This window comes from Apis cerana, linkage group LG5 (assembly GCF_029169275.1).
Source record: "Apis cerana isolate GH-2021 linkage group LG5, AcerK_1.0, whole genome shotgun sequence".
Taxonomy (NCBI): domain Eukaryota; kingdom Metazoa; phylum Arthropoda; class Insecta; order Hymenoptera; family Apidae; genus Apis; species Apis cerana.
In genome coordinates, this window is record NC_083856.1 from 11,908,167 (window position 1) to 11,935,000 (window position 26,834).

The following is a 26,834-nucleotide window of genomic DNA, read 5'->3' on the forward strand; positions in this document are numbered from 1 at the left end:
AAAATCGGAAACCCGTCAAATTGACGGGTTCCGTAAATCTAGTGTTAATCATATTTTCCCCTCCTTCTCGTTAAATTTCTTTCTCGTTCAAATTATGACCGCGCGATTGTCGATTATTATCACGTGTAATTTCACAGTTTACTAAGCGTTAATTAATTAACTCCAACCCTATTGATTATCTTTTCCACTGAATTATCATAGAGCTGGAAAATTATTCATCATGTTGAAAATAATTTCGATGAAAAATACGTAATTCAGTCCTAGTAATCGGCCAGCTTCTCGTTCGAATTACAATTCATATTTTCAGTTTAGAAGGTTTAGATACCTGCCCGTCGAGGGATTTCAACGCCCTCGGTTGTCCGTTTCGAAAACTTTCTTCGCGAGACGCAAGGATAGCGTTATACGATTTATTTATACACCGTGACTACGAGTTATTATTTCGATTTTAAATAAAAATCAGGAAGAGATGATTGTTCGATAGAGAATATTTATATCAATATATATTCGAAGTTAAGTGTGCATCCAAATGGGATAAATCACTCGTTCAATGGTGTCAATGTTAAAATTATCCCCTCCCTTCTCTGAATCCTGAGATTATTAACGCGTTATCGATCGGTGTTGCCTTGCAGCTCAAAGCCTATTAATAACGCCCCTTCAGGTTCGCGAAGCTTTAATAATAATTGACCCTCTTTCGTCTCTTCTTTCGTAAAAAAGAAAATTCCCTCTAAACTTCTCCGATCTTTCGCTTATCGTCGAAAAAAAGAACCCAATTCGAAGATAAAAAGAAAAAGAACGAAAAAAGATACACTCAAATTAAAATTTTCTTATTTTATTCATCAGATAATTTCGCCAGACTATTATCTCGAGACTGGTATCTCGAGATAGATTCGTTCACGAAGAAACACGAAAAACGGTATAATAAAGCGTTCCCTCTACTTGCTCGATGGCCTAAGTAAATACACCGTTGCCGATTCTCCGCTTGTCGTTTTGCGCGTATCCGTTACTTGCGAATTAAGCATTCGCTGTTTACCTCGGTCTTTGCACGAGATCCAACCGCGCGGATGCGCATTTCGTGGAGGGGGAGGAGGAGGAGAAGGAAGAGCTTTTGCCTCGTTGGACGGTTTCGGATACGATGAAATGATGCCGTGTAACGTATATTATTATCGGACAAAATTAATTTTGAAGTATAGTATAGTATAATAATAGAAATAGTATTTGAAATAGTATAATATAATATAATTTTTTTTCGCAGTTTTTAAAATCACGAATATTTGTATATTTATATATTAATTATTGTGTATTTTCTTTTATATATTTAATTTTATTTTACAAAAATGTTAGATACATTTTTAACGAAATAACGAATTATAATAGAAAGCGATCGTTTTCTAAAAATTAAATCGAAGAAACATAATTTTATTCACTCAACTGCTATTATTCGAACCATTGTGCGTCGATGTATATTTAGTTGTTTCGTAAGAAAACGAAAATCTTTTATAGATGTAAAATTCGAGTTGGCTAACCAATTCGAACGTTTTTGATTTAATTTCGATCGATTTGGAGATCGATCGATCGATCCTTCTTGCATTCGAAGTTTTAATTTCAAATTTTTATTTTCTGCACTCGAACGATCCTTGAAATTTATTCTTCATATCATTAAACTTTCAAAAACGAAAAAAAAAAGGAAAATGTATTCACGATTCGACTACAAGGAAGCCAGTCGAGCGAAAGTCGATATTCAGTGTTTGCCGAGTATCGATCGACGATATAATAAATTACCATGTGAAATTGTTATTTCTTTTTAACGACCTTTCGTTAAATACCGTAATGAAAACTGGCTTTTCAACATTCTTTACGTGAAAAACATCTTATGGATCTTTATTAACGTTAACGAGGGAATTATCCATGCAGGAAGTACGAACGAACCGAGAAAACGAGAAATTATGAAATTATAATTAACCGATGTAATTTGGATCGTTACTCGACTTCCTTCGATCAATCGATCTCTCTTCGAGAAGTCTAGATAACGAAAGTATTCGAACGCTTACGTTTGCAATTTTTCGATAAACAAAATGTATATATATTAAAGAAATTTGTTTGAAATAATGATGTATAACAGGAGGAAATGTAAAGAAAATGTAAAGATTATGGAAGCAAAATTTGAAAACGATTCACCAATTTACGCAATAACGCAACGAAGTTTTCGTATAAACACATTGACTTTGAAATACACAGGAATCGCTACGTCGATAATAAAATATTCTACTAATAAACGTATTGTGGTCCGCATAAAAATATGTGACTGGTACCTACAGTGGGTAACGAAAGTTTTCGAATGTTTACGTTTGCAATTCACCAATTTATGCGATAATTATAACACATATTATATACACTTATTATTAATAGGTTAGAAAAGTATTCGAACGCTTCATTATTTAACATTGTATTATTTCGTTGAGCCATTTTTGGTGGTAATAATTTGTATATATATATATATATATATGTACACATAAAACTCTCAAGAAAGAATTAGATTCTTCAATTTCGAAAATTTCCTTTTCCTCTCTGAAAAAAAAACTGCTGAAACTGATTTCAAGTTTTCGGCGCTGTTGCCTGTGGTCGGATTCGGGTGAACCGGCGCGTTTCGAATTGCACGTTCGTTAAGAAAGTTTCGTAAGCGTTCCCCACGCGCGGGGAAAGATCGCCTGACCAAGTTCGACGGTTCGTTATTTCCAATTTGAAGGAGGAGGCCGGGCCAACCCTCGTTGCTGACGGCCATTTCGCGGAGTTGGTTGCAAATTACCGGGGAAATTACAACGTCGGCTCGCTGTAATTTCTCCGCCACCCGAAATCGTCCGACCTCTATCTCTATCCGGACTCGGCCTCGGATAGAACGCGTCGATTCGACCAAAACTTTCTTCTCTTCCCTAGTCTCTCGTCTTGTTTGCATTCCGGCCTGGTTCTACCGAAATTTCAATTCTAATTCCGCTCACGTGTCGAAAATCTTTTTTTCTCCCTCTCATAATTGAGACAGCGCAGTATAAATATTCTTTTGTGATACAGAAAGATGCGATTTTTAATGAAAAATTTGTAAAAATTTAGAAAACGCTGCTCGTTGGAAAGATTCGAGATTCCCTCGACGGAGGGAAAAGGAAAAAGATCTTAATCTTTTCGCTACGGCAGCGCCAAAAATGTGCACGGTGGTACTCGAGAAAGATCGTCAGACGTTTACGCCTAACTGCAACTCACTCGGTATTTTCACGATGTTGAAAAAAAAACTTTCCTTGTACAGCATAATTTGTAAACATGCTCGCTTTAATTACGCTTTAGAATCGAATAATATCACAAAATATAATAATAATTGTCAATAATGGTGAAAAACAAACGATAAAAACGAAATACCCATGCAACGTTTCCAGAGAAAGATATACTCGAAACGCTCGTCGTACGTACAATACGCGGCATCTTGCGCGGAGCCACTGTTGCCGGCTGTAATACATCAGTGGCATTTTACACGGAGCGACTTTAGTCAGCCGTGGCACGTCGGTGGCAAAGGATTAATCTGTATTTGCGACATTTTTTTTTAGAAATATATATATTTTACACAGTTTTACATAGAAAATCCTTGGAACGAGTATGCTTGCTTTTAATGTGATCTGCTTTACAACCCGCGTTTCAAACATTTTATCCGATAATTTGTAAAAATAATCTGTCAAAACTTTTTTTATTGAAAGATATCTAAAAAAATACTTAAATTACGTTATTGTTCGCACAATGATGTGGAGCTGTATGGTAGCTAAGAGAATTTATAATAATTGTGCTGTAATTGTTACTTTCGAAAGTTTTGGAATTCGTTTTTACCCTCTTTAGATAAAAATAAAATAAAAATAGCTAGAAATAGAAAAAGAGAGAGATTCGGGGAGAAAGTTGAAACGCGACAAATTCCCGATTCGATACACCGATGTAATCCCTCGAGTGAATCATGATCGAATCAAAGACTTGGACGCGACCGCACAGTCGTAAACACTGGCCTTCTCTGACCAGGAAAACAATCGCCAGATACTTCAATTTGGACGTTTCTATTCCTCCCTCTCTCTCTCTCTCTCTCTCTCTCTCTCTCTCTCTCTCTCTCTCTCTCTCTCTCTCTCTCTCTCTCTCTCTCTCTCTCTCTCTCTCTCTCTCTCTCTCCTCCATCGCATACAGCACTCTCTTTCTTTCTTTCTCGAGCGTAATTTCCTCGCGTTACGCAAGGTGAACAAGGAGGAAGAAGGCACGATATGTAGCTTTTAAGCGCAATTTCTCTGCTGGCCCGGCGTCGGAATCACCGACCGTCGACTTGGAGAGATCTCCAATCCATATTTACTAGGAAGGAAGGAAGGCAGGAGGAAAAAAGATGACGTTCGTTTGTCGATCGATCGTTTTCTCATCGATATGAATAATCACTTTTTGATAATTATTCGTTTGAAATTTGGAAATTCTTTTTTTCCCTGCTCTTTCTCTTTCAAACTTTCGAAAATAATTGTAGATGAATTTCTCGTATTGTTATAGAAAGGGTTACCCAACAGAGGGGTGGTTAAAAATTGATCGAATCACGAGAAGATAGAAGATCATTGAATTTCTTTTGGATTACAGCGCACAATTATTTCTCATCTTCCCCGACTTCATTCATTTATCTTTCTCCGCTACCCTTTACGACTCCTCCGCGTGAAGAATCATTTCCTAAGAAGAACGTGTTACGAGCGATCATTTTTCACTTCCCGCGTATTAATTTCTTTCGCGCCTCCATTTTTTTTTTTTTTGGTTGTCCAACACCATTGTTTTCGTTTATATTTTCCACACGCTTATTATATACTGCGCTTGTGTCCAAATAATCATTAGAAAAAACGACGCCATTTCATTAGATTCCTCTAACTTATCGGCCGATTTTCGAATAACCTCGAGATCGAAATGAGAGAATGATACATTCGAATTAATTTCATCCATTTCTAGTATCATTGCTTTCGTTTATATTTCTCCCACACTTATTATATTTGCGTCCAAGCAAACGAATAATTATCGTTAGAAAAAAAAGACGGCTCATTTTCTTAAATTTCTCTAACTTACCGACCTAAACTTACTTTCGATGCGTGAGAATAATATATTCGAATTAATTTCATCCACTTTCAACACCATTGTTTTCGTATATATTTTTCTTATTATATACCACGCTTATTATATTTGCGTCCAAGCAAACGAATAATTATCGTTTTATAGAATTTTAGAAAATAACGTAATTATAGAAAAATTATAGGAAATCATAATTATAGAAAAAAAACGACGCCTTTTCTTAAATTTCTCTAACTTACCGACCTAAACTTACTTTCGATGCGTGAGAATAATATATTCGAATTAATTTCATCCACTTTCAACACCATTGTTTTCGTTTATATTTCTTCCACACTTATTATATTTGCAAACGAATAATTATCGTTAGAAAAAAAACGACGCCTTTTCTTAAATTTCTCTAACTTACCGACCTAAACTTACTTTCGAAGCGTTAGAATAGTATATTCGGATTAAATTTCGCGCGAAGACGTTCGAAATTAACAAGGATCTCTATTGACCGATATCATATTATCTCGTAATCCTGGCTGTAATCTCGATTGTTCGCGAAGCGATAAATTCCTTACTCTGTTGATTCGTTCCACTTTCGTTCCTTCACGATTTGATTGATGGAAAAGAGACAAGTTTCGAAAGAGTCTCGAATGTTTTCACGACCCGTCGAAAGGGAAAATTATTCGCGTGGATCGTTCATCGAGTAACACGGGAGATTGGCTTGATTTCTTTTTTTCTTTTTTCGGTTCTCGATCGAGCGAGATTCGGATTAATGCAATTTGAATGTCAAAGTGGAAGGCTAAGGTCGCAGTAGCGCCAACAATAGGGATTAAATTCCCCCAGATTTATTTATTTTAAATTATTTCACGTTTCGAACGAATGAATTTTTCAGGCGAGAAAAAAGAACGAAGTATATATATATATATATAAGCTCGTTAAAAATATATGCGCGCCCTGAATCTAGCGCGTTCAATCAAATCAAGTATCGTCTTTTTTTTAATTAATCGATCAATTGATTAATTAAACATTCTCGAAATCGTTTCGATTAAAAAGAAAGAGAAGAGAAAAATGAAATGTTTAATCACCGAGAATAACAAAATTGTAGATGTTGTGTATCGTGTAAAACCGTCTCTTCCCCTCCCCTCCCTCCCCCCCTATGTCTCTGTCGCTGCTCTCATCGGCTTATAAAACGGCAAAACAATGGCGGAGAACGTCGAAACTCCATTACGGCTTTTCCTCGTGGAAAAAAAAAACAGCCTAGACACTCGCTGTTCCTGTTTGATAATACCGGCCACATACGCGAGCAATCGATTTTCCGCTTTTCGACAACGGTCCGCCATCCCTTTGTCGCGTGAAAATTTAATTGAAAAACTGAGGGATCCCGCGAAAACTTCCTTCCTTCCTTCCTTCCTTTCGAGATCTTTCCCCCAACGACAAAGAAATCGAAACAAATGCGAACAAGATTTAACCGAGTTTTTTCTCTCTTTTTTTCCCCCCTTTGGAACTCGCTCGTTGACGTTTGTCGTTTATCGGCTTTCGAATTCGACTCGAGATTCCGATCGTCAGTAATAACGTCCGTAGCGTTGAATGTTAATATGTAATTTAATAGTGGTATTTCGATATGGATTGCTTCTTGGGAGGAAAACGTGAAATTAAATTATCTCGTCGAGGGGAGATCGATATTTAAGATATTTAAGAATTCGTTTCGATTAATTGGAAATCGAAAAAAATTTTACCGAGTTTTTTTTAACTCGATGACAGATTTTCGACGTTTATCAGCTCGGTTTTTTTAATTCGGTTTTCGAATTCGATCGAGACTTTATCGTCGGTAAATACTGTGGAAAAATATAAGAAATAGATTATTTTGATATCGATCGTTGTTTCTTGGAAAGAAAACGTGAAATTAAAAATTCACCGAGTTTTTTTTTTTTTATCTTGGAACTGTCTCCATGAAGTTGTTATCGGCTTTCGAATTCGATCTTCAGTGGATGATAATATAATCTGGAAAAATATAAATATTAATTAAATAATATCAAGATATGGATCGTTGCTTCTTGGAAAGAAAACGATTTTTTTTTATCTTGGAACTGTCTCCATGAAATTATTGTCGGCTTTCGAATTCAATTGCGATTATCAGTGGATGGTAATCTCTGGTGCATTAAATATTTAATTTTTGGATGTTCTCAATTAATTAGAAATTCAACAAAATTTCAAAAATTCTATAAAGTTCGACGTTTCTCGGCTTTCGAATTCGATTTGAGATTCAATCTTCAATGATATACTCTGAAAAAGTACAAGTGTTAAATAATTAAATTAAATAATACCAAGATTACTTCGAGACCGTTTCTGTAAAAGAAATTGTTGCATCTTCTAATCTATGCTCTCGATTAATTTATCTCGTTTCGAAGGGAAAATTCGAAATATTTAAGAATTCGTTCTGACTAATTAAAAATCGAAGGAAAATTCATCGAGTTTTTTTTAACGCTTTTAAACGTGTTTCGTTGAAGCTTTTTGACATTTAATCGACCGAGATTCGATTGTCAGGGGATGAATAACCTCTGAGGCATTAAAATATTGATATATTTCGATATCGATCGAAATTGCTTCTTGGAAGTGAAATTAATTTATCTGATCTTTCGAAATCGATTTATTTAGAATTTCGTTCTGACTATTGTTATATCGTAACAAACAGGGACGAATAAACACGTAATCGTACAATCTTTTAAATTAAACGTGTAATTTCGATTTAACAAACCCTTTCAGATTACGTTCGACTGAATAATTACGATGATATCGATTTAGAACAATAATAATAAATTAATAAGAACGATAAATTTCCGTGTAACACAGAACAAGAGAATACAAACACGAGAATTCTCGACACCGCGCGAGACTCGTCACACGAGCCTCATTCGATTATCATCCCATGATTGATCGCTTCTAGACTAGATAAACGCGTCCCGTGTCGAGTTAATGTCGGATATTATTTAAATGAATTATATATTAGCCATCCATCCGCCTCGCTCGAGGACTCGAGTTTCAACTTTTGCTAGATTTATTCTCCTCGATCGATTTCACGACTCTATTCCCCTCCCTCCCCCCCCATTCCCGCTTTTTTCCCTTCTCTAACGATCTGAATTCGATGATCAGTTTTAAATATTACCTTGGCATCTCTCGATTTTATCCCCCTCGATTCGACGATCAGTTTTAAGTGCAATAATTTTCGGTGAAAAACTGAAAATATCGGTGGATGATAAGAAAGAGGAGAAGAAAAGTGTTTCAAAGTATTTTCGAGTATTTTGGAGACGAAGAAACAACAGAGAATCATGTTGTATCCTTCCTCCCTCGCCTCGAGTTCGGTCAAAATAAAAATCTATATATATATAGGGATATCAAAAAAATATCTCCTTTCAGAAATCTCTAAAATCTCTGACCAACCGTGATGAATTCGTGATCGTTCGTTTCCTCATACCGCGGGAAAATCGAAAATCTTGGAGGAAAAATTGGGGGCAAAAATTGTAATCGCCTTGCGGGCCGATTAACCCCGTTTTGTTTCTCTGATTTTTCTGTTTTCAGTCGTCCTCGTCGTCTTCGTCGTCGCGAGAGAGTAGCTCGAGAGGCGAAGGAGGAGGAGGAGGAGAAGGAGGAGGAGGGCGTCGAAGGGGGGAAGAATGGAGGACGGGAGCCGCGAACGGCAACAGCCTCTGCTCCGTTCGATCAACAACGTGCACAGATCGTTCGTTAAGTTCGTGAACAGGACGCTGCACAACGTGGTCCTGTACTGGATCGATTACCAGGGCCAGGCGGTGAGCTACGGCGCCCTGTCGCCGGGCGATTGCCTCGATATCGACACGTTCGTCACCCATCCGTGGATCTTCGTCGACCAGGAAACCAGGGACAGGTAGGCGAGGAGGCGAGAGACCCTCCAAAAATTCCAAATTCTTCAAACGATCGTTATCGTTGTCGGGGGTTGCCTGGTTTCTCGATTTCTTCTTCTTACGTTACGGGGCGGAGGGATCGTTTCGTAGGATCAATCAAACATTGTGTTCCCCTCCCTTTTTTTCGTCCGAGGACGAAGAAAAAAGAAATTTCGAACCCTTTGCGCTCCAATCTCTTAGGCTCGGTTCGACGCGGCGACGATATTTATTTATTTACGTTCGACTCTTGAAGTAAAGTATAGAATAGATTGCTAAACTTTTTATATGTAATTTCGCGAAGCGTAGAATATAATATACTTATCTACGTTTTTTGGCGTTGGCCCGAGTTTGGCAGTGGAAATAAAAATATTATTTTTAAAGTTTTCGAGTTTTATAAGCATGGTAATGAAATTAATTCGAGCTAGGATAAGCTTGATTTTTCGTTATTGAATAACGAAATTATTCCTATTCGTTAAGAAATCGAGGATGGAGGGAAGGAAAATAGCGATGAAAATAGAGATATAGTGTAAGAAGGTGAAATATAAGAATAGACAGTGAATGCGAGAGCACGTTATTCGGATATTAGTTCAAGATAGTTTTTCGTTATTAAGTAACGAAATTATTTCTATTCATTAAGAAATTGACGATAGAGAGAAGAAAAATAAAGTATAAGAAGGTGAAAAATAAGAATAATGAACGATGAATGCGAGAGCACTATTGGGATATTGGTTCGAGATGAGTTTTTCGTTGTTAAATAACGAAAATATTTCTATTCGTTAAGAAATCGACGATAGAGAGAAGAAAAATAAAGATGTATAATAATGAATATAGAATGAATAAAAGATAAGAAAATAGACTTTAAAATTCGATAAATTTTTTTTCATTACGCGTAAACATACACAAAATATTATAATACAAAAGTTTCATACGTTGGTTCGCGCGTGAAATCATTTTAAGAGCGAATGGGTGGGGGAAAGTCACGTGAAGTTGTTGGTTCGGCCGAATGAGAAAGGCCTGGAGCGCAAAGGTTTAACGTATTCGCGGAGAATCGTTGGTACGTAAAAATATCGGTTTACATTCTCTCTCCTTCTCTCCCAATCCTGCTCGCTTAAATATCAAAGTGTTTGACCCTTTGTACTCGAGAAGTGGCTCTCTGCCAACTCGAACAATCTTTGCCATTGGTCTCAGTTTATAAACGGGGATAAAAATATTATTTTCGGTTCTGTTTTTCAGTTTCGTAAGCATAGAACGTGGCGATGATTGGTGTTCGAGCGATAGAGGGAAGGAAAGCGTGAAGACAGAGACGAGGTGTAAAAAGACGAGAAAAAAGAAATAATTGAACGGTGAATGAGAGCACGTTGTATTGACGTTAATGCATTGCGCACGGCACTCTGTTCGCTTTCGAGCGCTCTAGAAAAAAGTATACCATGCGTATATGCACTTTTTAATCCACGTTTACAAAGTATTCTTAAATATTATTATATATATTTCTCATACATCTATTTATTACGTAGGCTTTTTTTAATTATTATTTATTATACAAATAAAATTGAAAAGATCAATTATTATTTAGTTTACAAACTCTCTGTAACGTAAAGATACGCACGTCTCGAGGGCAAAGGGTTTATTCTTATCCTTATTTCTACCGATTTTCGAAAACTCGAGCTAACATCTACTATAAATAAAACTTAACACGACACACACACAACCGATATTTTCACGCGATTCGCGAATCAAAATCCTCCCCTCTCCGACTCGTTTGTCCGATCGAATCGAATCGAATCGAATGGAATAGAGAACGAAAAGAGGGTTGGACGCCGGTTTTTCCAGGTACACGGTGAACCAAAGGGACGTGTTCTTCCCGGAGCCTTGGTTCGCCAGGTATCGCGACCTTCAGCGAAGCGAGTTGCCCCAAAGGCACGAGAGGACCAGCGTGTACATCACGCTGCCCGTCTACACTCTTCGCGAGCTGTCTCTCAGGGCCATCAAGCGACGCCTCACTCACGATCGACAAGCGTTCCAGCTCGATATACCGAGGAGCCTTCAGTACGAGCTCGCTACCATGCTTCCACGGAACGAGGACGAGGAGGAACAGGAGCAGGAAGAGGAGGAGGAGGTGGGGAATGCTCGAAGCTCGTAGCGATCGATCATCATCAACGGGGGGAAGGAGGGGGGCGTTGGCGAGTCGTCTCGTCTTTCTCCTGAATCCACGTGCGTTTAGTCGTGGACTCGAGTCGAGAGATACATATAGGGGAGGAGAGGGGATACTGGCGGCGGAGAGAAGAGAAGGAGGAAACGTTTTCTATTGGCTCCCAATTTATCTTGGATTTGGGGGACAAGGGGAATAGCGTTTTTACACGTTGCGCGAACACAACATGGACGAATGAATTTTAGGAACGAAAGGACTCTGTTTAAAGAATTTGCTCCTTTCCTGTGTTCATGTATCATCGAAACGACAATGCTTGTGAGTTGAGTTCTTTTCAGAAAAGAATTTCCACTGTTTTCTTTTTATATATATATATATATATCATTGACGTTTCTTTTCGTTCGATCGAAAACGAGAGCGAAAGGATGTATAAAATGGTTTTCAAGATGAAACGAACGTGTGGGACGTCGAAAGAGATTCTGGATACGGATTTGATCCGTATCGAGAATTTTTTTTTTTTGTCCCTGCGCGAAACAAACAAACGAAAAAACTGTAAGGGATTTTGAAAATCCTGCGGATTTGGAAAAATGATCAATCGGTCGAGAATCCGTGAACGAGAATATTTTCATGCGGAGGGGTGGGGGATGTCTCGAATTCTCGAGCGTCGCAAAAATCCGGAGGGGCGGGGGGGTGAGGAGGAGAGAAAAAAACGGTCGGTTCGATCGGCACGTCGCCGCCCCCTGTTCGCCGCGAGAATAAAAAAGAAAAAAAAGAAAAAAAGCCGCGATAGTCTGCCTTTTCCCTCTCGAAACCGCGATACGGTGTACATACGGTGTAATATATGTATTTTATCGTTGGAACGTTTTCGAGCTTATCGGGGCGCGTTCTCGAATTCCTCGAGAGCCTGTCCGTCTTCTGTTACGCGAGAGAAAATATTGCCGGTTTGTATGTTTTTTTTCCCCCAACAAATTTTTGGAAAATTTTAAAAAAAAATATCCCTCGAAACTATATAAAATATAAATGTTGTGGCGTTTTTTTGTAGCCGAATTATATCTACATATATATATTCAGATGATTTTTTTTGCACGAGTAGCGGTGGCGAAGATTTTTCGAAAAGTTATTGGATTAAAATTTTTTTGTTCGAATTTTGGTTCGAAAACAATATCGGAACTAATCGAAAGGAAGGATTTATTCGATTTCACGATTTGTATTTACGTTTGAGTTTAATGAAACAATTAATGACGATTAGTGCGATTACGCATTTATCACGCGTTAAAAAGAATCATCGAGATTTTCTCGTAAATATTTACCCGTCTTTTGACAAATTTTTAAACCACGAGAAAAAAATATGGGTCCGTCTACGACACCTGTGATATACCTGTATTTATTCTCGACAAATTTTACGAACGAACGAGAAAAAAAGGGACGGAAGAGGGGAGGGGGGGGAGAGAAGATTATATCGTTCGTTCGAATCCTTCAATGAACGATTTAATTCGCGATTGAATTTTCATCCATGTTTCGGACGAAAAGCGAAGTTTCATTTTCGTTGGACAAGTTATCAAACAAGCGTGCAAACATTTGCGCAAAGACTCTTTTGAATATTCGATTTGACGAAAATTGACGTTTCCGCGTGGATGGAATCGGCGAACACGTCGCTCCGGGAGTTATCCTTTTTATCCGTTTCTTCCGTGTCTGTTATAGATCGTTCTGTCGATAATGTTTAATAAACCGCGATGAAAATTTGACGGATCTAATTTCTGTGCATCGATACACGTCCACCCTTCCTCCCCTTAGCCCTAGTTTCTCTCTTGTTTTGTCCTTCGAGGTCACCATCACCGCAACATATTCACCAGTTTTTGTTTTCGTCCTAGTTAAGATTGTAAGAACGAACGAATCGGGCTCCGTTGCCACGTTTAACCACGTTTAAGAAACGTTGCCGTTTCTTCAAAAATAGAGACGGTCATATTTTCGTAAATGTGCGCGGATCGCGAACGCTTGCTGTTACACGCCGCTCGTCGTTACTTTTTCCAACGGTCTTCCTTATCGACGACGAACGGCGATCTCTCGTTCACTCGATGTGTAAGTTAACCGAACTTGATTTGTAAGTATTTTTATCCGTGAATACCAAGACCAAGATATTATTACTATTAAACGGCATGAGAATAAAAAATGGCGATTTATTTTTTCGATTATCCTATCCATTGATCCTTTCGTTCTGAAAAATATCTAAATGACAGATTTAGAAATTTAAAACAATTCATTTAGAATATATAATTTTTCTTCGAAATAAAAAATGCTTGCCCATGATAAAAACGATCCGACAATCTTTCATTTCGTCTTGATGATTCTATCCGTCGATCCTTTCGTTCTCAAAAATATCTTAATCTTGGAAATTTAGAAATTTAAAATAATTCAGAGTATATAATTTTTCCACTTTTAAATTAAAGATGTTATCCTTCCAATCGATCCTATCCTATCAATTCGTTCTCAAAAATTAAAGATTCAGAAATTCAAGATAAATTATAATATATCATTTTTCTATTTTTAAATAAATAGAAACAGCTTGCGCATGACGAAACCGATCCGACGATCTCTCTCTCTCTCTTTCTCTCTCTGTCCAATCTCGACTCGACTTATCGGCTTCGTAAAAATCCCTCGGACCTACGATTTATCGCTGTTCCCAACTTTCTCCTATTCCACCGATCCGATATAAAGTAAGCAGAAGAAGAAAATAGAGCAAGCTATATCGGAAGCTGAAAAATATCCCCAACTGGTCGAGCAGAAGGAAGGAAAGAACGCTTCGTCTTCTCCATCGATCGAGCGTATCCCCCGATTTCTTCTCCAACGAAAATTTCCACCCATTTTCGAAATCATTCGTTTGCAATCCTTCCCACTAAAAAATAGAAATCGCGAAATCGTTGAACCGTTCTCTCGAGGACCCAAACCCATCACCAAACCAAGGCTACCTTGACTTTCCTAAAAAGGAATGCCTCCATGTGGTGCACACGTGCGTTAATTAATCATTAGCCGAGTTAAACGTGCTCCCAGTTGGGGCAGATAATGCGACGAATAACAGGAAAGCCTCAATTTCTGTGGCTCGAGTCATAGGAGATTTTAGTATTTGCTTCACCCTCTCTCTCTCTCTCTCTCTCTCTCTCTCTCTCTCTCTCTCTCTCTCTCTCTCTCTCTCTCTCTCTCTCTCTCTCTCTCTCTCTCTCTCTCTCTCTCTCTCTCTCTCTCTCTCTCTCTCTCTCTTTCGTTGGAATCATGATTATGGGGAGGGATTTAGATGGATTTCAAGTTGGAAGGAGTTTATGAAATATGACCAATTTGAGGTAATTAATAATTAAGATTGACACCAAGATTATATCGTCTCAGATTTGGCGATCAATGAAACAAACTTTTGGATTTTCTGATTCTTGCGATCTCGAATGCATCGTTTTTCGATTACGAGAAAGATATTTAGATTAATATTTTCGATCTTTTTGTATGACGAACTGATATAATTTCAATCGTTCTACGCAAGTGAATATGGAATATTTTTGATTAGATTAGAGGAGGAATAATCGAAAAAGTATATTTGAATCTCGAAAGAATTTCCTTCGAATTTTAAGAAGAACGGATCGACTCGTAGCGAAAGAATTTTTCGATCGCATTGCGACATTGGGCAAAGGGAATCGCTGACTCGATTCACGATCAATTAAGTTCAAAGTGGATTCTTGATCGAAACGTTAACCATAACTGGGATCGTGAACACACGTGCGCGAAATGTGACGGAAGCCGTCTGACGGAAGTACTTGGAACCGTATATGCTTCTTCCAATGAGATTTTTATTTTTATTTTTATTTCTCTCGTTTTCGTTTCGTGGATAGAAACGAATTTTTTAAAATTAAAGGATCCGTCGATAGGTGAAAGAGTTTTTTCTAGTGGTGTACAATTTTACAAGAGGACGGAACGACGTTATATGTCCTTCGTCGAATGATCTTTGAAGTTTTTTTAACGCCAAGCGTGTAATTAAACATGGACGATACAGAGTTGGAAACGAGTATAGTGTAAAGCATATACGGCATATTTTTAATCGATTCGAACGTATACGTTGGGATGCTCGATGAAACAATGTTACTTTAATCGTTGACCGCGTTTATGGACCGATGAATTTGTTGTTCAACAATAGGTACGTACATTTTTTTTTTCTTTTTCTTTTTTTACGTAAGCATCTCTCCACGAGAATAAATAGAATTTCATTTACGATTTTATCGAATAGAAAGAAAGTTGAAATACACGATTTGGGGGTTTCTTTTATCTCGCGCAAAATAATTTGTAAAAAACGAGGATTAATTTTCTCTTTTCTTAATTGTCAATATGCGCAATAACGATTATTTTTACGTTTAAAAATCCTGTTTTAATGGGAAAAAAGAAAGAAAAAGGCAATAATACGTGTTTCACAAAAATCTCGAGAAATTCCGTCCAGCATCTTTAGAAAACATTCCACACGCGTGGAAAAACAAAATTACCACGGGAAAGCAATAAGGAAGTTGATCGAAGAAGAGGAAAAAATGGTAGAAAAATTTTAATTCAAAAATTTATTCGACGCGTTTATTTGTAATACGTTGATAATTTGGTAAACGAATAAATACGTAATGATAAACAAATAATTTTAAACATCCTTAAAAAAACCTTAATAAAACGAAAATCAATATCCATAACAGGCATGTCCATAGCTTATATTATAAACAAAATAATAACACTCGGAATATAAACATATTAAAAAATACATATGTACGTAAAGAGTTTCTTTTTTTCAATTTAAATAATTATTTAAATAAAATATTATAACTTTTTTTTTTCAAATCTTCATCTTGAAGTCCGCCAATCTTGATCCTCAGTTTTATTATCTTTTTAAAGTGACACGCTTATCCAATTCACTTATAATATCGTAGATATTCAATGTCTCTGCTATCCGTTTTGAACACTTTTTTTCTCGTCGAAACTCGAAACAATTCTTTTCTATCGAGAATCTCAAATACTCCGACTGAAGAAAGATTCGCGGTAAAATTCTTGCCCGAAATCCGGTATACTCTGGAAAGAAGTTAGGAAAGAAATAAATCCAGAGGAGGGAGGGAGATCGTCGAGAAGTCTCTCCTCAAATACTCGTCTCGACCTCTCCTTATTTGCCCGCGAAAATACGATTCGTCATTGTTGTCCCCTCGAAAGAGATCCTCCGATTTCTCTCCCTCCTCCTCGACTATAAAGAGAAGTCACGACGACGAGAGTGGCGAATAGCTGAGAGAGAGAGAGAGAGAGAGAGAGATTGTAAAGGGAGTTTTCACGGTTTCGTCATTGGCAATCAACGGAAGTTTTCGAAAGTTTTTCCCGATACTTGCCCGATTACGTTTGTACATTGCTTGGACATTTCTAACTTTGCCCTCGTTTTTTTTCTTTTTCTTTTTCTCCTCCTTTTTCTTCCCAAATTCGTTTTTTCGCACGATCGATGATTTTTTTAGGGTTCGAGGTTGCTTATTTTCATATTTCGATCGTTTCGTCAAAAAATATTTCGAATATTTTTCCACGAAATAATTTGATTGAATTGAAGAGTAGGATGGGGGAGGGGGAGAAAAAGTTCGTGATTCTTCTATAATTCCTTTCCCCACTTCGGGAAGTGTACGTTATATCCTTCTAAATCTCGATCTATATTTGTCCAGAATTCCAGCGTCGCGCAACGCAACGACGTTTTCGAAAGACGTTGCAACAATTCGAATTATATCCGAGGCAATCTCACGACGACGATCGACGTGGTGGGATGGATGTCGTTTAATCCTTAGGACTGGTACGTCGAGTGTGGCTCCAATGTCGAGCTAGAATTATAAAATAATTTAAAATGTTTTTTTTTCTTTCAAATACTTCGTAATATTTAAATAAAGATTAATTTGTCATATTTCGTCAGTTTTTTTACACAGTTTTTAAATTATTATTATTATCATTATAATAATAGAATTAAAAATAGAATTTATGTAAAACAGACTTGAATATAATGAATCCGCTATGTGTTGAAAGAAAAACGTATTAATGTTGTTATTAATTGAAATTATTATCCGTAATAATAATTAAACCGTTGTAATTGTTTTATTTGTTTTATCGTCGTTAAATAATATAAAAATAAAGATGCCCTGAATAAAAGAAAAAATAAAATCCAAGTAATGAGTATGAAAGTATAGTATAGAAAGTATACTCTCCATTATTTTACACGATATTTTATCGAGACCTTCTTTTTAGATTTCTTTTTATAAATGAATTAATGAGTTGTTGCTAAAAAAAAAAAAAAGATTAAGATTTAACGAATCGCTCGACAAGAATAATTCCGCGCGAATATCGTGGAAAAGCGAAGTATAATCGGGCGTAGTATGCCGTGGAAAATCGAAGAATAAAATGGAGAGTTATTAAAGCGAAGGGTAAAGGAGGTGTAATAACATTGGATTTTTATTCGAGCCACGTCGCATCGCGAAAGAATAAAATCGAGATTCGAAGAAACGTTATCCTTGCGTTCGTGTTATTCCTATTTGCGTTTTCATGGATTCGATGGACGCTCGAAGTAGTGTGTCGATCGCCGCAGTTATAACGGAATATTTCGACTCTGCATCGCGGTCACGTCGCTATTCTCGAAACGGTCGTCGAGCATCGAACGACACAAGCGCTTTACAACATTATCTCGAGGCGAATGTGACGACTGTTTAGGTACAGGTCACCTTGGGCTCGTCGAGTTTTTTTCACGCTTTAATGCTCGCTTCGATCCTCTCTCCGAGTGCCAAGCCGGACTCGAGTTAAGAAGAACATAAGAAATTATTGAAGTAACTTTGACTATTTAATATTTATCTAGCTGCGATGAGATGGATATATTGTGTTCGTTTCGAAATTTTTGAAATAAGATGATGGAAAAATATTATTAAAAAAAAGTTTTGGACATTAAGTTGTTAAAATTGTTTAACACAAATTTAAAAATCTCAAATGAAATTCAAGCGATGTTGATTACCTGTTAAAATGCTCGTATAACATTTGTTTGATTTTCGTGTAACTATTTGACAGTGCAATTATTATTATTATGTTTTGAACGATAAATTATCGAAGTAAATTTACTCCTAACTTTGACTATTAAATTCTCCACATTATACATGTATTATGTAATTATAGAAATGCGATTGCGCGTATAAAGCAGAGTTTTTGACATCAATCTATCAAAAAAGTAAAATATAAACGTAAAAATCTCTCAAAAAAATAATTGAAATGGATAATATTTATTGGATAATATTTATTTGTTTCCAATTATTATTGTTATTATTATGTTTCGAACGATAAATCGAAGTAACTTTGAGTATTAAATTTTGCCTATCACATTGTCGATTTTTTTTTATTTATCAAGCAGTGATGAGATATATTGCAATGAGGATATATTGCATTCGTTTCTTACTAAAGCAGAGTTTTGGGCATTAATCCGTCGAAAAAGTAATATAAATTTAAAAATCTCGAATAAAGTTAGTTCAATTAATTAAAATGCTCGAGTAACATTTATTCGCTTTTTTCATATGACTGTTTGGTATTATAATTATTTTTGATTATTATTATATCTTGAATAATAAATTATCGAAGTAATTTTATTCGTAACTTCGATTATTAAATTTTCCTCATTATGTGTCGAGAATTTATTTATCAAGCAATGATGAGATGGAAATAAGATGTGTATTTAAAATGTATTCATTACTAAAGCAGAGTTTTGGCCATTAACCCGTCGAAAAAAGTAAAACATAAATGTAAAAGTCTCGAATAAAGTTACCTCAATTAATTAAAATAATCGAATAACATTTATTCGTTAGCAATCAATCTTCGTTCGCGGCTACGCTCACTCTCGATTGTTATCGTGTTTTGAGCAAATTGACAAATCAATTCGAAGTAGACATTACATTCCCCTTCTCTCCTTCAAAATATCTTCTAAAAAAAAAAAAAGAAAAAAATAACTTACAAAGAAAAAAATAACTTATAATATAACCAGATTTAACAACGACTTGTGACACACGAATTATATTCGAATATAACGGGTAAGAATCTATAGAGAGTGAAGGAGAAAGGGGCGTAAAGGGAGAGGAAGGGGCGTTTGAAAAGGGGGAGGGTCGCGTAATTGGTAATTAACATTTATTAGGCGTCCCATTGAGAGCGCATAGGCCGCGTAATTTACCTTCTGCTCCCGCGCGATTGCGTTATTTATGGACCTTCCACCCCTCTCCCCCTTCTCTCTCTCTCACTAGCCGCACAACTAATTACGACAGGTTACGGGTTCACGCTCGTTTTCCGCGATAATTTGGAACGGAAGAGATTCCGGCGAATGTCGAAATATCGCGTCAAACAAATCGCATGGACGCAAAACCATTCGGCCATTTCAACAACAACAACAATTATCACGGGTTGCGTTTATAAACCGGATAACGCGGTGGATAAACAATGGTTAGAGCGTGCAGCATTTCCTGCACCGCCATCTAGCTTCCTCTTTATTTCACTTTCTGCTCATTTTCGCGGGAATATAAAAAAGAGGTATCCAACGCGTTCTCGTTCCATTGGACCGACTCTTTTCTATTCAACCGTCGCCTCCCCTTCCACCGAGTGTATCGAGTGTCGAGTTACGCGATTATCGCTGTGGAAAGAGGAGGGGGAATTGTCGTTGAACGGTCGCAGTCTATTTGTCCCGTTCACGGTTGATTATGATTATTGTTGGTGTAGTGAATATTTTTTTTTTTAATCATCAATCGATTTGATAATTTTGATTATTTGGAATGAAAGGGAAGAGAGAGATTGTTGTTTCTTTTTTTCTCTTATTCGATCCTTTGAAAAATGATCTGTACACGCGGTGGATATTATTGGATCTTTTCGTCAATAAAGAAGGATTCGTTGCTTTACCTTACTTAGGAATTACTTAGGAATGTCGTTCAGTTAGGGAATTAATCGTTCGAATCGAGAAGAGATAGATTTTGATTATTTGGAAAATTAACAAAGAGAGATTATTGTTCGTATTTCTTTTTTTTTTTTATTCGATTCCTTGGAAAAAATTATCCGGTTCATCGATAAAGAAGTTTACTTATTATTATTAACGTAATTTGTAAAAATAAAATTGCTTCGAATTAATTACTTATTAAAATTGCTTACGAACATTTATCCTTTCGCATAATTCTTTGACAATATTCGCAATTATTATTACATTTCGAACGATAATTATATAACGAAGTAACTTCATTTGTAATTTTGATTTTATAAAATTTTCCACATCATTACGTTCGTAAGAATATAATTATCCACGAGTCTTTTTTTAATAATTATTGATCGATTTCGATTTTCGCAGTAAGTCAAGATAACGCATCTTTAGATTCAAATTTGCGAGAATGAGAAACATCGATTCGAATTGTTCGTATACGTATATATAAATCGCTGGGCGGGAAATTCAAAAAATAAAGGGAGTTTTGATGCATTTGAAACCGCGTTGGATATTTATAACAAAGTCGAACAAAGTCGGTGCGCATTTCAATAGCCGGTATAAAGTATTTCAGATTAAATAAAATAGAGGAAAAAAGACTAAAGAAGGGGAATATTATTTTCGCGAGGCACGAATTTACTCCACGAATCTCTCGAATAGCGAACGTACCGTGGATCCATCGATCGACACCCGCCAATTAAATTGTCAGAAACGTTTCTTGCACCCGGCTGGCTGCCTGTCCGTCCGTTTCAAATTTCCATTTTGCCTTAATTACAAACGGACGGATCTATCCCGTCTATCGATCGATAGATCGTCCCCACTCCGTTCGTTCCGAATATCCTTCGCGTTGATTTTCGTATTTCCAGGAGAACTGGAGAATTCTTATGTCGTCGAAATAAATAATTACGAATCTATATTTAGATGTTTAAAAAAAAAAGAAAAGGAAAGGAAGGAAAATAGAAAACCTCTCGAATTCTCGCTCGGTTTAAATCATTTCGATTCCGTGCGTCAAATGTAATTTATCCCCAGCCACGATTTATACGCATAAACGTTTGTAAATACATTTACCTGTCGGTTTATTGAAAATTGATTGTTCGCGCGCTTGCACAGATTGTTCCATCGCATTCCTACCGCACCCTTTGTCGCGCTGTTTGATTCGTTTCGTTTGGATCGGTTCAACCCAGGGGCTACCCACCTAATGTGATAAATAAACCGCGATAGGTATCCACGTGTCAAAATGTTAATCGCCTTTTACTGACTCTCTCTCTCTCTCTCTCTCTCTCTCTCTCTCTCTCTCTCTCTCTCTCTCTCTCTCTCTCTCTCTCTCTCTCTCTCTCTCTCTCTCTCTCTCTCTCTCTATCTATCTATCTATCTATCTATCTATCTATCTATCTATCTATCTATCTATCTATCTATCTATCTATCTATCTATCTATCTATCTATCTATCTATCTATCTATCTATCTATCTATCTATCTATCTATCTATCTATCTATCTATCTATCTATCTATCTATCTATCTATCTATCTATCTATCTATCTATCTATCTATCTATCTATCTATCTATCTATCTATCTATCTATCTATCTATCTATCTATCTATCTATCTATCTATCTATCTATCTATCTATCTATCTATCTATCTATCTATCTATCTATCTATCTATCTATCTATCTATCTATCTATCTATCTATCTATCTATCTATCTATCTATCTATCTATCTATCTATCTATCTATCTATCTATCTATCTATCTATCTATCTATCTATCTATCTATCTATCTATCTATCTATCTATCTATCTATCTATCTATCTATCTATCTATCTATCTATCTATCTATCTATCTATCTATCTATCTATCTATCTATCTATCTATCTATCTATCTATCTATCTATCTATCTATCTATCTATCTATCTATCTATCTATCTATCTATCTATCTATCTATCTATCTATCTATCTATCTATCTATCTATCTATCTATCTATCTATCTATCTATCTATCTATCTATCTATCTATCTATCTATCTATCTATCTATCTATCTATCTATCTATCTATCTATCTATCTATCTATCTATCTATCTATCTATCTATCTATCTATCTATCTATCTATCTATCTATCTATCTATCTATCTATCTATCTATCTATCTATCTATCTATCTATCTATCTATCTATCTATCTATCTATCTATCTATCTATCTATCTATCTATCTATCTATCTATCTATCTATCTATCTATCTATCTATCTATCTATCTATCTATCTATCTATCTATCTATCTATCTATCTATCTATCTATCTATCTATCTATCTATCTATCTATCTATCTATCTATCTATCTATCTATCTATCTATCTATCTATCTATCTATCTATCTATCTATCTATCTATCTATCTATCTATCTATCTATCTATCTATCTCTACCCCCCCCTAATCCATTCTAAAACAATTCGCATTTTTTTGAAATAATCCAGTTTAAGGACTTTTGTCTCGATCATTCCAAAATAAATTATTCGCATTTACTTTTAACTTTACACTTCTATCTTTTCAGGATTAGATCCTAGAAAACAGATATACATTTCACGTTACTTCGAAACTCGATCCTTCGTCGAACAAATATAATATAATTTTTTTTTATCTTTTTATTTTTCGAAAAGCTTTTCGAGCTTCTCCTTCTCCTTATCTTTCAACATCTTTTGGACAATTGAATTTCGTGGATTCGATCGATTCGAAATACTTTCGACCGCTGTTGTATACAAACACGAGTTGGAACGATCGATTCGTCGTTCGGAGGGGGAAGGCGTGACACAACGTTGAGGCAAATTAACGGGTATAGCAAATAGACTCTGATTACAAGTAACTGGAAGAAAACGGTGGTGGCTCGGTAGGCGGCCGATTGTTCTTCTAACGAGATTTCGACGACCGCGTCGCATCGACACGGTTCACCTCTCTCCCCCCCTCCACTATGCTCCTCTCTGCGAGGACTTGCCGATTGCTAATTAATTGGCACTCTAATTGGGGCAGCGTGGCTGGGGCGTTTGTGCCGCAAATCCTGTTTCGCGCCGATTCGCAACACCGCCCTTGATTGTACGCGTGTCTTGATTGCAGCAACGAGTTTGTCGCTCGATTGTCGAATTATTTGCACGCCCGGGAACGTCTCGAATCGCTCGTTGTCGCTTTATTAGGCGATGAACGGTGATAGGTCTAGGTTCGTTTATAGGGTTAATCAGATCGTGATTCGAAATTGACTTTTTGGTGAAGGGAGGGGATTCGATATTTTTCTTCTTCTTTCGTTGCCTTTGAATATCGATTTTGAATGTCGCACGAGTGTCACGCGACTGAACCTGTGCGCGCAGCACATGTTATGTATATCGTATCAGGTTCGAGTAAACGAATTATAACTCGGATGCCGAATTTTCGATCTATCGTGTTTCTATTTTATTCCAAATCTGATGTGAGTTAGAATACCGTCGCTGGCCCCCTTCGATCGTTATTCGAAGATGCAAAAGTAAGAGGAATCAAACATTTTTAAATATTTACGGATTAAATTACAAATATTTACGAATATACAGAATTAATCGGTCACATTTCAATAAAATTGAGAAATATTCGGTAGATTTATCGAGAAGCGTTTGAATTTATATTTTTAATTTATAATCGTTATAAATTATCGATAAATTCTTTTTTCGTAAATTAAAATTGAGTAATTACTTCTTATATTGGAAATTCACACGACGTAATGATTTTTTATATGTTCCACGCAATGAGAATTGAATGTACGGAAAAAAAAGTAAAAATATTTGATTTGCAAAACTTTGTATTAACGACATATATCATTTAGCGGATTTAATCTAGTATTTCAATCTCAATTTTATATTATAACGGATATAATATGCCAGAACATTTATTTTAATTTGAATCGTTATAAGTTTATTTTTCTTGTAAATTTTTGTAAATATTCTCTTTGAAATTTTCTTATTCCTTTCAATACTCGAGTCGGTAAGCAATATGTTTTCTCACAATTTTTTATTTTATTAAATCAGGTCCATTTTTCCATTTCCAATTCTCAAAGTCCAGTTTATTTGTCGAATTCGAAGCGTTTTCCAAATTAATTGCTACAACTTTTCTATGCTTAAATACTTTTTACACATCGATTATTATGCATTTTCATATTTTCACATTTTAACAGGAGAAAAATAATTTTGTCCTTTTATTTATTCGAATCACGTGGCTGTCAAAATCTTCGCAAGCGGCCATTGCTGCCGCCACAATTTCCCGTTCGAATCCGAAGATCTGGAAACCGTCACGGAACTCTTAAAGTCCACCCTTAAATTACCCTTACACCATCGAAATATCCCGAGCTTGACAATAAAATCCAGTCCTGTCCGAGCCATCAACGAGATCCGACTTTTATCCGATTCGAGTACCGAGAGTCGTTAACACGTTCAACGCCGATCACACACTTCGTTCATTCGTTTATTGCGACGCACGTGTCTCCTCCTTACGTGAAACTTGTGAAACTGAACATTTAATTTAGGCGACATCTAGCTTTTGTTTGGACAATGCTTCAAGAAAAAGAATATAGTAACATTAAAAACATTGGTGCAGTTCATTGAAACAAGGTGAACGAAGGTGAAGTTTGTTTATACATTGATTACAACATTGAAACAGAGAGTAAAACAAACTGAGTGTTGAATACACACGAGATATCCGAGCCCGTAATCGACATTGCGCAACGAGATATATATACATATATATATATATATTTCTTGGCAAGAAGGAAGGGGGAAGTTAATAAAGGACCTTGCACTTAATCGAAAGGGATATGTTCGGCACACGAGTGAAATTCCTATCCAGGCGAACAGTTAATTATCCGTGACTGGATCTCGTTTCTCGGAGTATCGTCCCTCCGATTCCCGTTTATCGACCGATTCCCGATCGAAATTCCGCGATCGAAATGGCAACACCGTATCCGGCCGAACACTCGATGCCGTCGAAATAAAAGCTCGATTAAATGGTTTAACGCGCGTGATAATCGGAGGGACGCGGTCGGTTCGAAAATATTTCGAATGTTTCGCCGTGCACCGTGTCGAAATTGAACGGTTTTTGAGGGGGGGTGGGGATTAACCGGTCAAAAAATGCAAATTGGTTTCAGCGTGTGGGCGATGGAAAAAAAAAAAAAGAATCGAAAGGGAAAAGAGTTTATCTTTTATAGATTGACTTTTCATTAATATTTTTTTCTCGATAGATAAATCGATCGATTGAAATCGCTTACGAAAAACACCGTTCGAATATAATTAAACGTTTTTCCTTCTCGACAAAAATGATATACAGTTTGGAAAGTTTCGAAGTTTATAGCGATCGAGTATCGATTGTCTCGCTGTAATCGTTGCAGGATCGCTTTAACCACGTTTCACGTTGGACGCCTTCCGCGCGCCAATTAACGGGGATTGGAGCACAGTTGGCGCCACTTGTCTCGTCCCATGGATCCCTCCAATGGATCCCTTCGTAGAGCACTCGGATAGGCCGTGGAGGAACGTCCTAATTAACGCTTTAATTAATCAGCAAGCGTCAATTTGTAGCGCGAGCTGCTGACCGATTACGAATTTCCGTACAGCCGATATTAAAACTCCATAACAGTCGGGGAATTAACAGCGGGCAATTAGCGTGCTCGTTCTCCTCGCTTCCCCCCGTCGCTTTTCAATCCGACTTTTGTCGTTTCACGATTTTACGATCATTATCACGTAACGCTTTATGTATATATATATATATATATATATATGATCTTGTACAGGATTTTCTCGATCGAAAAATTCGTATTTCTACGATTGTTCGATTGTATTTGTTCCAATACGTTCGAATCGATCAATAATGCGAATAAATATTGCCAAACAAATAAACGGATTTTACAGGCGAGGCGAATTAATCGTTCGGGATGAATATTAATCGCCACGATGAAAAACGACGAAAACAAACGAATCGAAATCGAAACGATGTAAATCCACGAAAAATTCAATCTTGTTGTGCTGTGTTTGAAATAACAAAAAAAATATATTCTCCAAGGGAAGGGACCAATCCTTGCTCGCCCCTTCAATTTCTTCGCTGCTTTTTCTCGACCCACCACCCTTATAATTAATTTGATACAATTAATTAATGGCAGCATTAATCCAATTGGAATTGAAATTCGAGAGCAAGTTTTTCGAATTTGACAGCCCAAGTTGGTTTCGTTTGGAAGAAGCAAACTCGTTTAGAGTTTCGTGCTCGTGTGATGTTGAAGAGGAAAGGATTGAATGGGAACTCGAAGACCTTTTTAGGGCTCGTCGTCGAGGCAATGGTTTACGATCCGGTTGTAAAATGAACTTGCTCCACGGGGTTAAGTGCCTCTGGTTTACGGTCGGGATAGGGATGCTGGATAAAGGGGATGGTGGATAAAGGGGATGGTGTGAACTGTTTTGGCTTTTCTTACAAGAAATTTGTCAAGTTTTTATTTTCTCTTCATTACGATATACAAGTTAAATCGTTAACAAAGTGTGATCAAACAAAAAGAAAGAATTCAGTAGCTATTTTTTAACACTTAATAACTTTGATCATCATCCTCGCTTCAATGCCTTTTATTTGTCTATATTACAAGAAGATAAAGAAGAAAAAACGAAATAG

At 36.6% G+C, this 26,834-nt stretch overlaps 1 protein-coding gene and 1 long non-coding RNA gene across 9 annotated transcripts in view; one reads left to right on the forward strand and one right to left on the reverse strand.

Moving 5' to 3' along the window:
- The window catches only part of LOC108003281 (prolyl 4-hydroxylase subunit alpha-1), a 301,958-nt gene that overhangs the window by 69,772 nt on the left and 205,352 nt on the right, over positions 1-26,834 (forward strand). Inside the window, exons 1-2 of one of the 7 annotated variants that reach the window (XM_062075346.1) lie at positions 8,675-8,995; positions 10,842-11,127. The exons of 3 other annotated variants lie outside the window; for them this stretch is intronic. In XM_062075346.1, coding sequence (XP_061931330.1) covers positions 8,766-8,995; positions 10,842-11,127 — 516 coding nt within the window. In that variant the 5' untranslated portion in view covers positions 8,675-8,765. Of the gene's footprint in view, positions 1-8,674; positions 8,996-10,841; positions 11,128-26,834 lie in introns of those variants that run through there. 3 more of the 7 variants (XM_062075351.1, XM_062075359.1, XM_062075361.1) reach the window with 3 other exon arrangements.
- Positions 11,512-26,834, reverse strand: part of LOC133666127 (uncharacterized) — a 31,292-nt gene continuing 15,969 nt past the window's right edge. For both annotated transcript variants that reach the window (XR_009829816.1, XR_009829815.1), the window contains one exon: positions 11,512-17,012. This is a non-coding gene — a long non-coding RNA (uncharacterized LOC133666127). The remainder of the gene's footprint in view (positions 17,013-26,834) is intronic.